Source organism: Cynocephalus volans, chromosome 16 (genome assembly GCF_027409185.1).
Source record: "Cynocephalus volans isolate mCynVol1 chromosome 16, mCynVol1.pri, whole genome shotgun sequence".
Taxonomy (NCBI): Eukaryota; Metazoa; Chordata; class Mammalia; order Dermoptera; family Cynocephalidae; genus Cynocephalus; species Cynocephalus volans.
The window spans coordinates 60,813,417-60,827,079 of NC_084475.1; the positions used below are offsets into that span (position 1 = coordinate 60,813,417).

A 13,663-nucleotide genomic window follows, 5' to 3' on the forward strand; every position below is an offset into this window, starting at 1 on the left:
AGGGATCTGAACCTGTGGCCTTGGTGTTATCAGCACCACATTCTCCCAAGTGAGCCATGGGCCAGCACTCCAAGTGATAGTTTTTGTTTGTTTGTTTTGGTGGCTGGCTGGTACAGAGATTGAACCCTGGACCTCGGTGTTGTCAGCACTGTTATACTTTCCTCTGTGTAACCGAGAGGGAAAAAAGAGAAAGAAAGAATCCACTCAAAGTACCATCAATGAGGCCTGGAGGGACTGCTGCCCATCAGGGGAGCAGCCCCGATCCAAAATCAGCCTTTCTTTTTATTGACAAGGAAGTTTCACAAGAAAAATCAATTGATTCAATCATCAAAGAAGGACATAAAAACAGGCAGTGTAAATCTTGTAACAGCAGTAAATTAACAATGTGACATTCCAGAATGTAATTTGTAAAAAGCTAGGTTAATTCACCAACAATCAGCTTGTCCTTAGTAAACATTTTCTTTTCCACATACTTCCTACAGTGATTTCTTTAGCATATTTAAACAACATTCAAGCAGTTTCCTTAACATGTCTAAAGAACAGTCAGTAGGTTAAATAGTCAATAGTCATTCAAGCCGGAATCAAACCAGCAAACTAAGACAGTCAAAGTACACAATCCCATCCCTAAACAGTGATTAGAATTGATTAGATGGCTTTTGCCAAATGTATCTGTGGACTTTCATCCACTACTCAAGAGCCTTTTGGCTCATTCATGCATTATCTAAAAATCCTATTCTAAGATCGAAGGAGAGTCAAGATTTCTAAACCACTACAAGCACCATGCTCTCTAACCAACTGAGCTAACAGCCCTATGTGACAGTTTTTAATGTGTTTATTATAGAGAATGTTTTCCTTTGTCTTTTCCTATTCCTTGGAGGTAGGAGTGGGGGAAGGGGGAATGTTGTTATGAGCAGGAGAGAAGAAAGTGGGGCGATGACATAATGAAAACAGACTGTGAGGAAGCGATGTCTGACCTTGCGACTCCTTTCTTACCAGCACCATGCAGCATTTCTCTGGGGAAGACAAGATGTGGCTGCTCTGTCCTCAGTGTGGGGAGAGTCCTTTGGAGGCACCCAGTACCATACGTGTTTATATTCCTGGCTTTGGAGACTATCTGGGTTTGAATCCTAGCTTCACTGCTTGCAAACTGTATAACTGGTCTTGACTCTATTTCCTCATCTGTAAGATTGTTTAAATAGTAGTACTCACCCTAGGGTTCTTTGAGGTGATCCTGCAGAGCACTGAGCACAGCCCTGAGCCACACGGTGAGTGCTCAGTCAGAGTTAGCTCTCATTACTACCAATGGCACGTAGAGGACATTCTGCCTACCATGTTTGACATATGCTTACAAATTGAAAGAGAGAATGGGCATTGAAAATTTTAAAGAGCAAAGAAAGAAGAGGTGCATGTTAAGGGGCAAGTGAATAAGGATTTCTGCTGTATTTGTATTTCTTCGATTTTCCTGCGGGGGCGGGGGGAGTGGGAGGGGTGGGGGATGGGGGCACAAGAAGGCCAAACCCCTTGGTGTGGGCTTCACTCTCTTTGATGTGGGACAGGTGGTAGTTCTGCAGTGGAAGTGGCAGGCCAGACCAAAGAATTCATGCCCAAACCAGGATTTCTGTAGTCCAGGGATTGTCTGGTTTAGCTGCCTGAACTTATCAGTTAACATTTATTTCCCTTTTTTTGGAGATCTCGACTGTGCTGGAATATTTCTAAACACGTATTAAGAGTAGTTCCAGTGTGAGATTTCTGGAGAAGAGAGCAGAGTGTGATGGCTAAGTGAGTTTGGATCAGACAGCCATGGCTTTGAAAAGCAACCCAATTTTATTATTTTTTTTTAAAAAAGCTCTGGAACCTTATTTTGCTCATCTGTAAAGTGGAGATCATGAAAATATCTACCTCAGGGGGTCAAAAATAAAAGGGAAGGGACTGGCCGGATAGCTCAGTTGGTTAGAGCATGACCTTGTAACATCAAGGTCAAGGGTTTGGATCCCTGTATTGACCAGCTGACAAAACAAAACAAAACAAAAAGGAAAATTGCATAAAGTGTATAGTATGGTACCTCATACTGTATATGGACTCAATAAGTGCTAGCAGTTATCATGATTGGCTAACATGAACAAGTGTTTTGAAGATAAAGATGTCTAGAACAGTAGGGAAATTATTAATGCTCATTATGTCAGTAGGACATAATTGGTGGGTTAAAAAAGAAAGGCTTGCTTTCTACTAGCCTACAATGTCCCAAGAATCTTCAGGATATACCCTCAGCTGTTGATGGTTATTAATAATTTCTAGATATTTTTGTTTTGAGAAAAAAGAGCAAAGAACTATTATTGGTTAATTGTATCTACTTCTTAAAGAATTTATCCTGCTGTGCTTTTTATGATTTTGCCTCTAGAAAATCTAGGGATAGCCCTCACTTTATAATCCACTCCATTTTTGAATCCTAAATAGTGAGGGAGCCCGCTGGGATCTGCCTGCCTGCTCACACATTTGCTGGATGACTTGGGTCAGAATCTTAAACTCTCTTGGTCTTAGTGCCTTATAAAGTGACAGGGTCGGATTAGCTTTCTGGCGTCCCTTCCAGGACCAAATGCTGTAGTGCTATGAATACCAAGAGCTGGCTGTTGTAGTGCTGGCAGGTTAGCTCAGTTGGTTAGAGCACGGTGCTGAAAACATTAAGATCCAGGGTTTGATCCCTGTACCAGCCAGCTGCAAAAAAAAAAAAAGAGCTAGCTTTTCTAAATATGTTGTATCTTGGTTCTAACGGGTAGTTTAAAGCAGTGAATCTTAACCAGGGACATTTCTATCTCTTAAGGGACATCTGGGAAGTTTGTGGACATATTTTTGATGGTTGCAATGATGGGAGGTTTTATGATCCAAAATTCCATTTCATTTCAGAAGACTAAAAGAGGCACTGCCAAATATTTGATATAAAAGGGGCACAGGGCCTGGTAGGCTTAAAAACCACCGCTTTAAAGGGTAGCTAATAATAACAACGGTAACAGCTTTATTATAATAATATTATGACAGTGTTATTGGGTTGCTAGATTTTGGTTTGGAGAATACCAGAAGAAGGGCTGCTAAGGGTTCCCTGACCTTGTGTTCTGGCGTGAGACCATAGTCGGCTGGAAAGTTGAAACAGGACCAGAGACTGCAGTAGGGGTTGCCTGTCATGACAATTTAGAAACCACCCTGTCAGGGCCCCTTGCTCCTGGATGTTCTACTCTCTTGTACAAGGGCCTTTGGTGATTCTGGGGTCTGCTGGCCATGTGACCTCTGTTTACTTCTGCTGGTTCCAGGGTCATGTGTTCACAGGATGTCCTTGTTGGCCAGCACATTCCTCCATACCCTCTGGACCCAATGTGGGGAGGTGTCTGTGGATGGTCTCCTTAAAGAAAGCATGTTTCGTCAAGCTTGCTGCCTTTAAACTATTTGGCAACACTAAATGGAGTCTTTGGTGATTGCAACATCAACTCAGTCACATTCTGAGAATGCCATATTATCAACAATAATAATTTCATTTAAAATAGTACTTGTTCTCAAAAAGGATAATGGTAATAATGGATTTATTTTTAATTTTTTAAATTAAAATTAAAAAAAAAGTTTTTTTAAAAAGATGCCTGGTAAGGGGATCTTAACCCTTGACTTGGTGTTGTCAGCACCACACTCAACCAGTGAGCGAACTGCCCATCTCTATATAGGATCCAAACCCATGGCCTTGGTGTTATCAGCACTGCACTCTCCTGAGTGAGCCACGGGCTGGCCCGTAATAATGGATTTTATTACCACATACCAGACAGGGTGTTAGATGCTTTAATGAAGAACAAGAACACCATGAAGTGGGGTGCCTTGATTTTTACATGGGAAAGGCTTGAAGAGTTAAGTTACTTGTCAGATGTTCAAGCTTCTAAGTGGTGGGGACAGGATTTGAACACACATTGGCGTGACTGAAACACCTGTGCTTTTAATCACTACGTTGCCCTCTCTAACCTGTGCCTGAATCCTAAACCACAGGGTACAGAGAGGTGATGCTGTTTGAAAGTTTCTGTTTAGGTGTTTATCCTATTGAAAAAGGCCAGATAGCCTTGGCATATGTCACAGAACCTCAACCCCAGTGAAAGAGTCATTGTGGGCAATGCACATGATGGCTGGGGGCTCTTATCCTCAGCCTGCAGCAGCCAACCTTTCATCTGGTAGCTGAAGACCGCCAGCCAAGGCCAAGAGAAAAACATGATTATCCTGAGGATTTGTTACCCAGAACCTTTCCCATAGATATTTTTTCCTCTGGTAGAAGTTCAGGGCTACAGTTCCTGTTCTTTCCAGTCAGAAAGTTGGCAGCTTGATCAATGATTTCCTGTGCCTTAATGATAAATGGTTTTCCTATTTAAGATAAATTTGTGTTATGAAGGTTCAGTGCCCTTTGATTTCTTTATAATGGAATGTCATTCAAATTAGTTTCCTGTGACCTGTTCCAGGGCTCTTGGCCATAATATATTGTGCTAATGAGAAATAACAGAAACTTTTTGTGCTCCTAAGTTTGTCATGGACGAGGCCTTGGAGATCATCTAGTCTAGCTATTTCATTTCATAGATAAGGAAGTGGGGTCCCAGGGAGAGAAGAAGGAACATGTCCAGGATCACATTGCCACTTCTGGTGCTTTCTACTGAGATGACCTCCACTGAAGGGTGTGAGGATAGGATCACTTATTTTTCTAAGATTTGTCACGTCGAAAACTTGCCAGCACAGGCTGGCTGGTTAGCTCTGTTGGTTAGAACATGGTACCGATAACACCAAGGTCCAGGGTTTGATCCCTGTACTGGTCAGCCACCAAAAACAACAACAACAAAAACAACAGAAGCTGTCAACACAAATTCTAGTGCATCCTGGCCTTGTGGGTTGTCAGTAAATATAGATATGATTAGAATTTTTTCTTAAAACTTAGTTTTGTGTGTTGGGCACATAGAATATTTTTTCTTTTAAACTAGGAAGCTTTATGGTTTAATGGTCTCTGTTTTTCTCATAAAAGTCATACATGTTCACCTTGTAGAATAGGGTTAGCAAACTATGTCCTATGGGCCAAATGGGTCCTGTTTTTGCAAGTCAAGTTTTATTGGCACACAGCCATGCCCATTCATTCACTTATTGTCTATAATGGCAGAGTTGAGTAGCTGTGACAGAGACCCCAACCCCCTCCAAACCTAAAATATTTATTATCTGACCCTTTACAGAAAGAGTTTGTTATTAGACATAAAGAAAAAAAGAAAAAGGGTTGGCCAGTTTGCTCAGTTGGTTAGAGCACAGTGTTACAACACCAAGGTCAAGAGTTTGGATCTCCCTACTGTCCATCTGCCAAAAAAAAAAAAAAAAAAAAAAGAAAAAGCTTGTCAAACCCTGCTGTAGAACATCTGAGAAAATACAGAAAAATAACACGAAGATAGCGATTATCCGTATCTCATCCTCAGAAACGTAGGTTGATTCTAATTTTACCATTCTTATGGCTAACTATTTTGAAAATCTCTGATTACTTCCTGAGGATAAATTCCTAGAAGTGGAATTACTAAGCCAGTGAGTGTGAATGGTTTTTAGACTTTTGGTACTTAGTGCAGAATTTCTTTTCAGCTTGCACTACTAGCAATACCTGTACCTTGTCAACAGTAAATGAACAAACAAAGATATCCTTTGCTAATGGATATTTGGTTTTGCTCTCATGGATTCAGGGGCAGGTTCAAGGCGGTGGTCTGTGTCCTGTCTGCAGTTACAACATGCCTGGCGTTTGTCAAGCCTGCCATCAACAACATCTCTCTGATGACCCTGGGGGTTCCTTGCACTGTGTTGCTCATCGCAGAGCTGAAGAGGTGGGTGCCATTTTCCCCACCTACCGTTAGGCTGTCCCTGTGATGGGAACACACCAGCTCCTTTCCTTTGCTGCCCTTCAGCATGGAAGAGGAGTTTTATTTTTCATGAAGAGTTAGTTCCTGACGGTTGGAATGGAAGCAGGTTTGATGTTTCAGTTCAAAATGTTAATAATCTCAGGGCCAGCCTGTGACTCACTTGGGAGAGTGTGGTGTTGATAACACCAAGGCCATGGGTTTGGATCCCTATACAGTGATGGCTGGTTAGCTCACTTGGGACAGCAAGGTGCTGACAACACCATGTCAAGGGTTAAGATCCCCTTACTGGTCATCTTAAAAAAAAAAAAGTTAATAATCTCATTTTTGAAGAGAAAGGAGCAGCTGTTTAGTGGATGCAGCGCCTCCTGTTGATCAAAAGCTAGCTTAGCAGGAGCATCTCAGAGCCTAACCAACTGCCTAGAATTAATTCTGTAGAAAGGAGTATAGATTTTTCCATATGGCAAGAATAAGGAGAAAAGAGAAGTCCTAAAAAGGTTATTGCATTCATACACGGAAGGAAAAAGAGGAAGGTGACAGGGAAAATGAATTTTTGTATACAAGGAAATATTAACTTCAGTGGACTACTGTTTATGATACTTTCTCTGAGGCTTGGTGTCTCATTTAGAGTCTGTCAGGTAAAGGCTTTGCTACTTGCAAAAGCGTTTTTCTTTGGGAAGTTGTAGACTCAGTTTTCAGGGTGATATATCTAGAAACATTCCAATTTAGCATGTGCGTGTACACAACTGTCTTCTTTTAGCCCCAACTATGATACATCTAATCTCTGCCCTTATTTTAATATTCTTTGAAAACACTTCTTTTTGGCCACTTTAAAAAATGCGTTTGAATTGATGATTGTGTCATTGTTATGGACAATGAGTGTCTTAATTGAAGTCTTATATCTATCTCCATTTGTGTGATAGTTGCTCTGTGTAATGTAAATCAGCTTTCTCTCCTCTTTGTTTTGAGAAGAGATATACATTTGTTTCTAATTGCTTTGTCTCTGAAGTTTGCTTTGATTGTTGGAAATAGCAGGCAGGGTCAAAGGCAGTTGAAGAGGTGTTTGAACTTGCTGTCTAGTAGCCTAAGGATGCTGTCAGGTCTTGTCTAGTTGGCTAGTAGCTTTCAAGGACTGGGGATGTAAGAGACTCCTTTTTAGAAATAGGCTGAATTTGGTCTGAGGAGAATAACTGTGAATCTCTTTGAGTAGAAAAAAAGATAACGGAATATATAACTAAGGATTCAGTCACTACCTTCTAATAACCTTATTTTAAAACCTCAACTTTCTACTTCATCACTTTTTGTATTACTTGTAAGAGCCAGAAGGGTTCTTAGCAACCTTGAATCTGCCTACTCTCTTGTTTGCTCACTCACCGAACAAGTGTTTCTTGAGTTCTTACTAAGTGCCAGCTACTATGGTTCTTGATGGGAGACTCGTGAGAATCAGAGGAAGTGTATTTGCAAGTACAGATGCTAGATCTGCCTATGCAAAGATTTTGATTTTGGAGGCTTAGGATGAGGGCCTGGCACCTGTAGATTTAAAAAGCTCAAAAACCAGTCCCCTGGGGTTGGGGATGTGGGGAAAGGAAAAGGGGAATAACTGCTAATAGGTAAGGGGTTTCTTTTTGGAGTGTTGGAATAATTATAAAACTGGATTGTGATGATGGCTGAACAACTCTGAATATGCTAAGACGTATTGAACTGTACACTTTACATGGGTGAATTTTATGGTATTGAAATATACATCAGTAAGGCTATAAACAAGAATAAAAACCCTCAGGAAGCTGTGCAGGTGATTCTGTCTAATGTCTGATGCTTGCCACTGTTTGAGAACCATAGAGCTATTCTAAACTGCATATTTTAAATGTCAGGCTGCTTAGCCTTCCAGAGGAAGCACTTTCTCTATTTCTGGGTAGCAAATCAGAATCTGTGATTATAGAGCGATTTAGAGAGGAAAAATTTGTATTCTTTAACAAATAACTGGTCATCTTATCACTCAAGAAACTTAATGCTAAGTCTGCAATTACATACTTCCATCAACCTTTGTTTCTTCTCATGGAAAAAGTTGTCACTAAAGCTCACAACAAACCATTGCCCTTCGTGAAAATGTTCTCTCACTCTTTCATATATCTAAAACTCTGCCATAAGTGAGGTGTTTGGAATCTTTTTTGCCACTGTAGCTACAGGTTTGTTCAGAGCTAAGCATGTCCCCCAGTAATGACTGTGCTGACCAGCTGGGTCGAGATTGTTGTCTGCAGCCATGGACAGAGCGACTATTCTCTGTCCTCTTATGGCCAGGTTTCTTAAGAGAGCTGTCTCTACCCATTCTTTGTTAGCCATGCATTCTCGAATCCCTTGCTGTCTGGCTTCCCTCCCCATCTTCAGTCTGAAATGTTCTCTCAAGGGTCAAAAATGGCCCTTTTTACGACATTAATTTTTATCAAGTGACACATATTGGTTATGGAAAAATTAAGGACTACAGACAAGCAAAAAAGAAAATAAATTAATCACTTACTAAATGAAATTATTATTTGATATACTTAGAACAATGCTTGGCTTATAATTTTTCTGCACCAAATAAAAATAACTAAACCTGCCATCTGACAATAACTGTTAATAGCTTTTTGTTATATCTTCTTCCAGCCTGTTTATTCTTTGCCATCTTATCTGTCTTTTATCAGCACCATGCTCTAGCTCTAACCAAGTGAGCTAACTGGCCAGCCTTATCTGTCTTTTAAAAAAAATTAGCTATGGACTGGCCAGTTAGCTCAGTTGGTTAGAGTATAGTGTTACAACACCAAGGATAAGGGTTTAGATTCCCTTACCAGCTAGCCACTAAAAAACAAAACAAGCAAACAAAAATCTAGCTATATACATACTTTTATAAAAATTAGGTCATTCTTTTCTTTCTTTTTTGTTTTTTATTTTGGTGGCTGGCTGGTAAAGGGACCAAACCCTAGACCTTGTATTGTCAGCACCATGCTCTAACCAACTGAGCTAACCAGCTAGCCCTAGGTCATTCTTTTATAAGGTAATCTGAAATTTGATTTTTTTGCTTAGGAATGTATTGTAGCCATCTCTCTCTGTAAATAAATATAGATCTAGGTCCTCATTTTTAATGGGCATATAGATTTTAATTTAATTTAAATTTATTTTAATCAGTTAACTAATTTTCTATTTTTGAATTTTTAGGATATTTCAGTTTTTCATTATTATAAATACCTCTGTGATGAATATCTCTGTATATCTTTGTGCACTCATTATATCATTTCCTTAGGCTTTACTAACAGCCTTTTAATTCCAAATTTTTCAGTTTTCCCCATCCTTAGTCTGTCTGAAGTTGACACTGTCAACCTCCTCCTTCCCTTAATTTTCTTCTCTTGGCTTCTGCAATCCTGTACGATCCAGGCTCTCCTTCTATCTGACTGTTCCTACTCTACTGCTTTGCTTCCTTAAGGTGGGCATTCTCCAAGATTGTGTCTTCAACCCTTTTTGTTTATTTCTTGAAGGTCTCATTTTCTCTCCCTTGTGTTCAACTTTCATCTCTCCACATGATTCTCCGCAGTCCATCCTGGTCTCTTTTCTGAAATCCAGTCTCACATTTCCACTACCTGCTAGGTATTCCCAGTTAGATTTCCCATTTCCCAAACTGTAATAGTCAAGATCACTGGCTTGGCCCCATACCCTCCCTGCCCTGCCCATCTCCCCTCTAGGCCCCTCATCGCCCCTTCCCAAATCCTGTTTTAATGTTCCCAAATTATTTTAATGGTATCACTACTTTCCAAGTCCATTAGACTTGAAACCCTACAGTCATCATTGGGTTCGTCATCTCCTGCCACCTCAAACAATTGCTAAATTTCATAGCATCTCCCTCTGCAATGTCTGCTCTGTCACCCCCTCCCATTTCTGTTGCCCCACCCTCACACGCCTCCAGTGGACCACTGCATTTGTTTTCTAACTGGTCTCTTCTTCCAGTTCTGTACCGTAAGAGGAGATTTTCATGTTACAGAAGTCTTCAGTGGCTCCTCATTGCCTAAGCTTCCCTTAGAGCCTTTTCTTCCTCTGGCTTCTTATCCATGCCCTAGGACCAACTAACCTGGACAGGCTCCTTGTTCTCCTGTGTCCAGGTCTTTGCTCATACTTGCTTTACCCATGGAATGCCCTTCCCCACCACTCCTTTGCAAAATCCTGCACCTCCTGCAGTGCCCATTCTGGATGCCAGACTCTTCTTGAGTTTTTTTTTTTTCTTTGTGACCGGTAAGGGGATTGTAACCCTTGGCTTGGTGTTGTCTGCACCACGCTCAGCCAGCAAGCGCACTGGCCATCCCTACATAGGGCCCGAATCCGTGGCCTCGGCGCTATCAGCACCGCACTCTCCCAAGTGAGCCACGGGGCTGGCCCCTTCTTGAGGTCTTTTCTACTTCCTTATCCCCTAGCCAGATGGCATTGCTCTCTTCCTAAACTTTCATCCTTTTATATTGTACTTAGAATATTCTCCCTTAAATATAGTATACTTGTCTCCTTTTCTTCTCTTTTTCCTCTCTGGTATTGTGTTCTTCACAGGCAGAAATTACACTTCGTTGATCAGTGAATTTTCCATGGTGCCCTTTACCTCAGAAATTCAAAAGTCTGTATCTTCCCCAGTTATTTGCTGGGTACCACTAACTGTTCTCATCACAGGATCATAGGGTGTTTTGAGAATCCATTCATTCAGTGGAGAGGATAGAAGGAGCATGTGATGTGTTTTGGGACCGGAGAGCTCTGAGTTTGGGTCTCTACTGTGCCTTCTACTAGCTTGGAAACTCTAGGCATGTAGTTCACTTACTTGGGTCTTACTGTCCCTATTTGTAAATGGAGGATAATAATGCTTAGATCTCATAGTCCTGCAGTGAGGATTAAACAAGATACAAGAGTACTTCAAAAATTTGTGGGCAAAGAATTAAAAGATAATATCAATCTTTCCATGAACTTTTTGAAGATCCATTGTATATTTAGTCTAGTACCTGTCACACCGCGGAAGCTCAACAAATACTTGTTGCCTTTTCTTTTTTTTTACTGCTACATTTCAGCTAAAAATCAACCTAAAGAGAGGTACATACTTCTTCTATTGTATCTTCTTTAGGGATCTTGCCTTTATTATCCAGGAATTCTCCCTCAAGTATCTTAGGTGAAGATGTTAGGTGAAGTGACTTTCCTCTGTAGTGCTCGTGGGCCATGAAGGACTGGCTCCTGAGGCTTTGATTCTGTTTGCCCACCCATCCTCCTCTAGCCCACCCTGGATATTAACAGGTCTTGAAACACTTTGGAAAACACATAATTAAATTGCTGGTGAAGTCATCTGAAATGGATTTTCATTTGTAGCATTCAGTCCAGTGGTGCTGGCTTATATTAGGCCTGAAGTGAATAGAATGTTCTGGATTTAGCTGTGTTTCTTGAGAATTCTCTGCAGTCTAGTTTAATTTTAACTCTCGAGTCTAATAATATGTTTTAGCCTATAATTTTATTAAGAAATAGCTTAAGAAAAGGAAAAATATTATAAGTTCATGATACCTAAGCAAGAGCAACTGGGGGGGAGACAAGTGGTTAGGGCTGATTGAATAAATTCTGCTTCACAATTGTGATCTTTAAACAAGGAAACATATTTTCTGTTAATGCTCTAATGTTTATAAGTAATTTCAAAGGAAATAATTTCTGTTCCATGCATAAAATCTTTTGCCCTGGAAAAGCTAGCCAACGCTACAGCTAATTGGGCTTTATCATCACATTAACAAATGTCAGCCTTTATCATCACATTAACAAATGGGAAGTATCCTTCCTTCCATCTAGGGTCTGTCTTTCTACCTATTGGTTATTCCCCCCACTCTCCTGTACCTATTTCTTTCCTATAAATTGTCCACTGTGTCCTCCTCCCTCTCTACAGGGCCCTTCGTATCAGCCTGTAAACACATTTGAGTCTCTCTCATCTTCTCTAATACCCAACCTGGGCTCAATCCACATCCGTCTCCAGCCACCACCTTTTTGCTCCCTTGTCCATCCCAGCTAAACTGTAATTATAGCTAAACTGACTCCTTCCCTCATCTCTCATTTGCTCTTCAACCCATTTGCACCCACTTCCAATATGCAAACCCCTCTTGGTTTGTTCTACATCCAAAGATCATTTTTCATCTCTTCTGTACCTTATGGGGTGTTCTCTCAGCTGTTTGCACAATTAGCCCCCATCCCTCCCATCCTTGAAATGTTCTTTCCCATGGCCCCTATGATACTACACCCTTCTGGCTTTCCTACTACCTCTGCAGCAACTCCTTTTCAGTCTCTTATGTAGACTCCTTCTTTTCTGCACAGCTCTGCATGTAGGGATCCCTTCAGGTACATCCTCAGCCCTCTGCTTGCTATGATCTGAATATTCATGTCCCTCCAAATTCATATGTTGAAACCTAATCACCAAGGTGATGGTATTAGGAGGTGGGGACTTTAGGAAGTGATTGAGTCGTGAGGGTGGAGCTCTTATCAGTGGGATTAGTGCCCTTATAAAAGAAGTTCCAGAGAGCTGCCTGGCCCCTTCCACCATGTGAGGATGCAGGTAGAAGGTGCCATCTATGAGGACTGGGCCCTCATCAGTCACTGAATCTGCCAGTGCCTTGATCTTGGACTTCCCAGCCTCCTGGGAAAAAATAGCTATGTGAAGTTACTTTTTGTCATTCATAAGCTACCCAGTCTATGGTTTTGTTATAGAAGCCTGAGCAGACTAAGACACTGCTTTTCTCCCTCCATACTTCTCCCTGAAAGAGCTCATCTCCTCCCAGGGCTTTAACTGCTGTCCATGTACATATGACTCCCAAATTTATGTCTCCAGTTCTTCCTTCTAACTCTACCAGTATGTACCTCACTGCCTATCTGACCTCTCTAATTCCATGTATCACAGGCATCTAGAATTCAACTTATCCCTAAACAGATTCCTGATCTGCCTTTTCCAGTTCTGGTTTTCTTCATGGTATTTACAGCTGCAGTACCTGGGATCACTGTTTACCCAGTTGCTCAAGTCAGAAACCCGGCTCCCTCGGCCTTGCCCAGACATCCCATCTGATCACAGTCATTTTTCTATTAGTGGACATTGCAATTAAGATAAAGTGCAAAGTCCTCGACCTGCCCCTGCCTGCTGCTACAGGCCGGTCTCCCCTTGCTTTCTGTCCTCGGCTGTTGTGACCTTCCATGGCTTCAAGTGGGCCTCATTCCTTCCCCCCAGGCCCTAGTTCATGCCATCCCTCTTACTGACCCTCCTGTGTGCCCAACTTCTGCCTGTCCTTCAGTTTTAGCTCAATAGTTTACCTGCTTTCCTAGCACCCTGAACTTCTCCCTTATGGCCCCCGTCTCGAGCGTAACTCGAAAATTACTTGTGTTGTTTTGTTCAGTGTCTGTCCCCTCTGCTCAACTCCACATGGGCAGGGATGAGATCTCTTTGTTCACTGCTGTGTCTCCATTACCACCCTGAGTCCCAGAAAGGAAAAGAGAAGATGGTTCTTTCCCTGCTTGCATAAAATTCCCGGACAAGCGGACGTCCTTACCACTCTCTGCATTTTCTTCCAGATCATCCCCGTTTGACAACAGTGATCAATAATGTCCAAGCCAAATGCTTCCATCACACCTTCCTTTGCTCTGAGGAAACAGAGGGACTGGCTTTTAGCTTTTTGTTTCTCTTTAGCGTTTATTCCTAAAGCTTGTTTCTAGTCTTTTCACATTTTTATTGTCCTTTCTGATCCTTCTCTCAGATCACT

General features: G+C 41.4%; 1 protein-coding gene across 3 annotated transcripts in view; it reads left to right on the forward strand.

Moving 5' to 3' along the window:
- Positions 1 to 13,663, forward strand: part of ACER2 (alkaline ceramidase 2) — a 34,666-nt gene that overhangs the window by 12,407 nt on the left and 8,596 nt on the right. For all 3 annotated transcript variants that reach the window (XM_063080831.1, XM_063080833.1, XM_063080832.1), the window contains exon 4: positions 5,721 to 5,858. In XM_063080831.1, the coding sequence (XP_062936901.1) occupies positions 5,721 to 5,858 (138 nt within the window). The remainder of the gene's footprint in view (positions 1 to 5,720; positions 5,859 to 13,663) is intronic.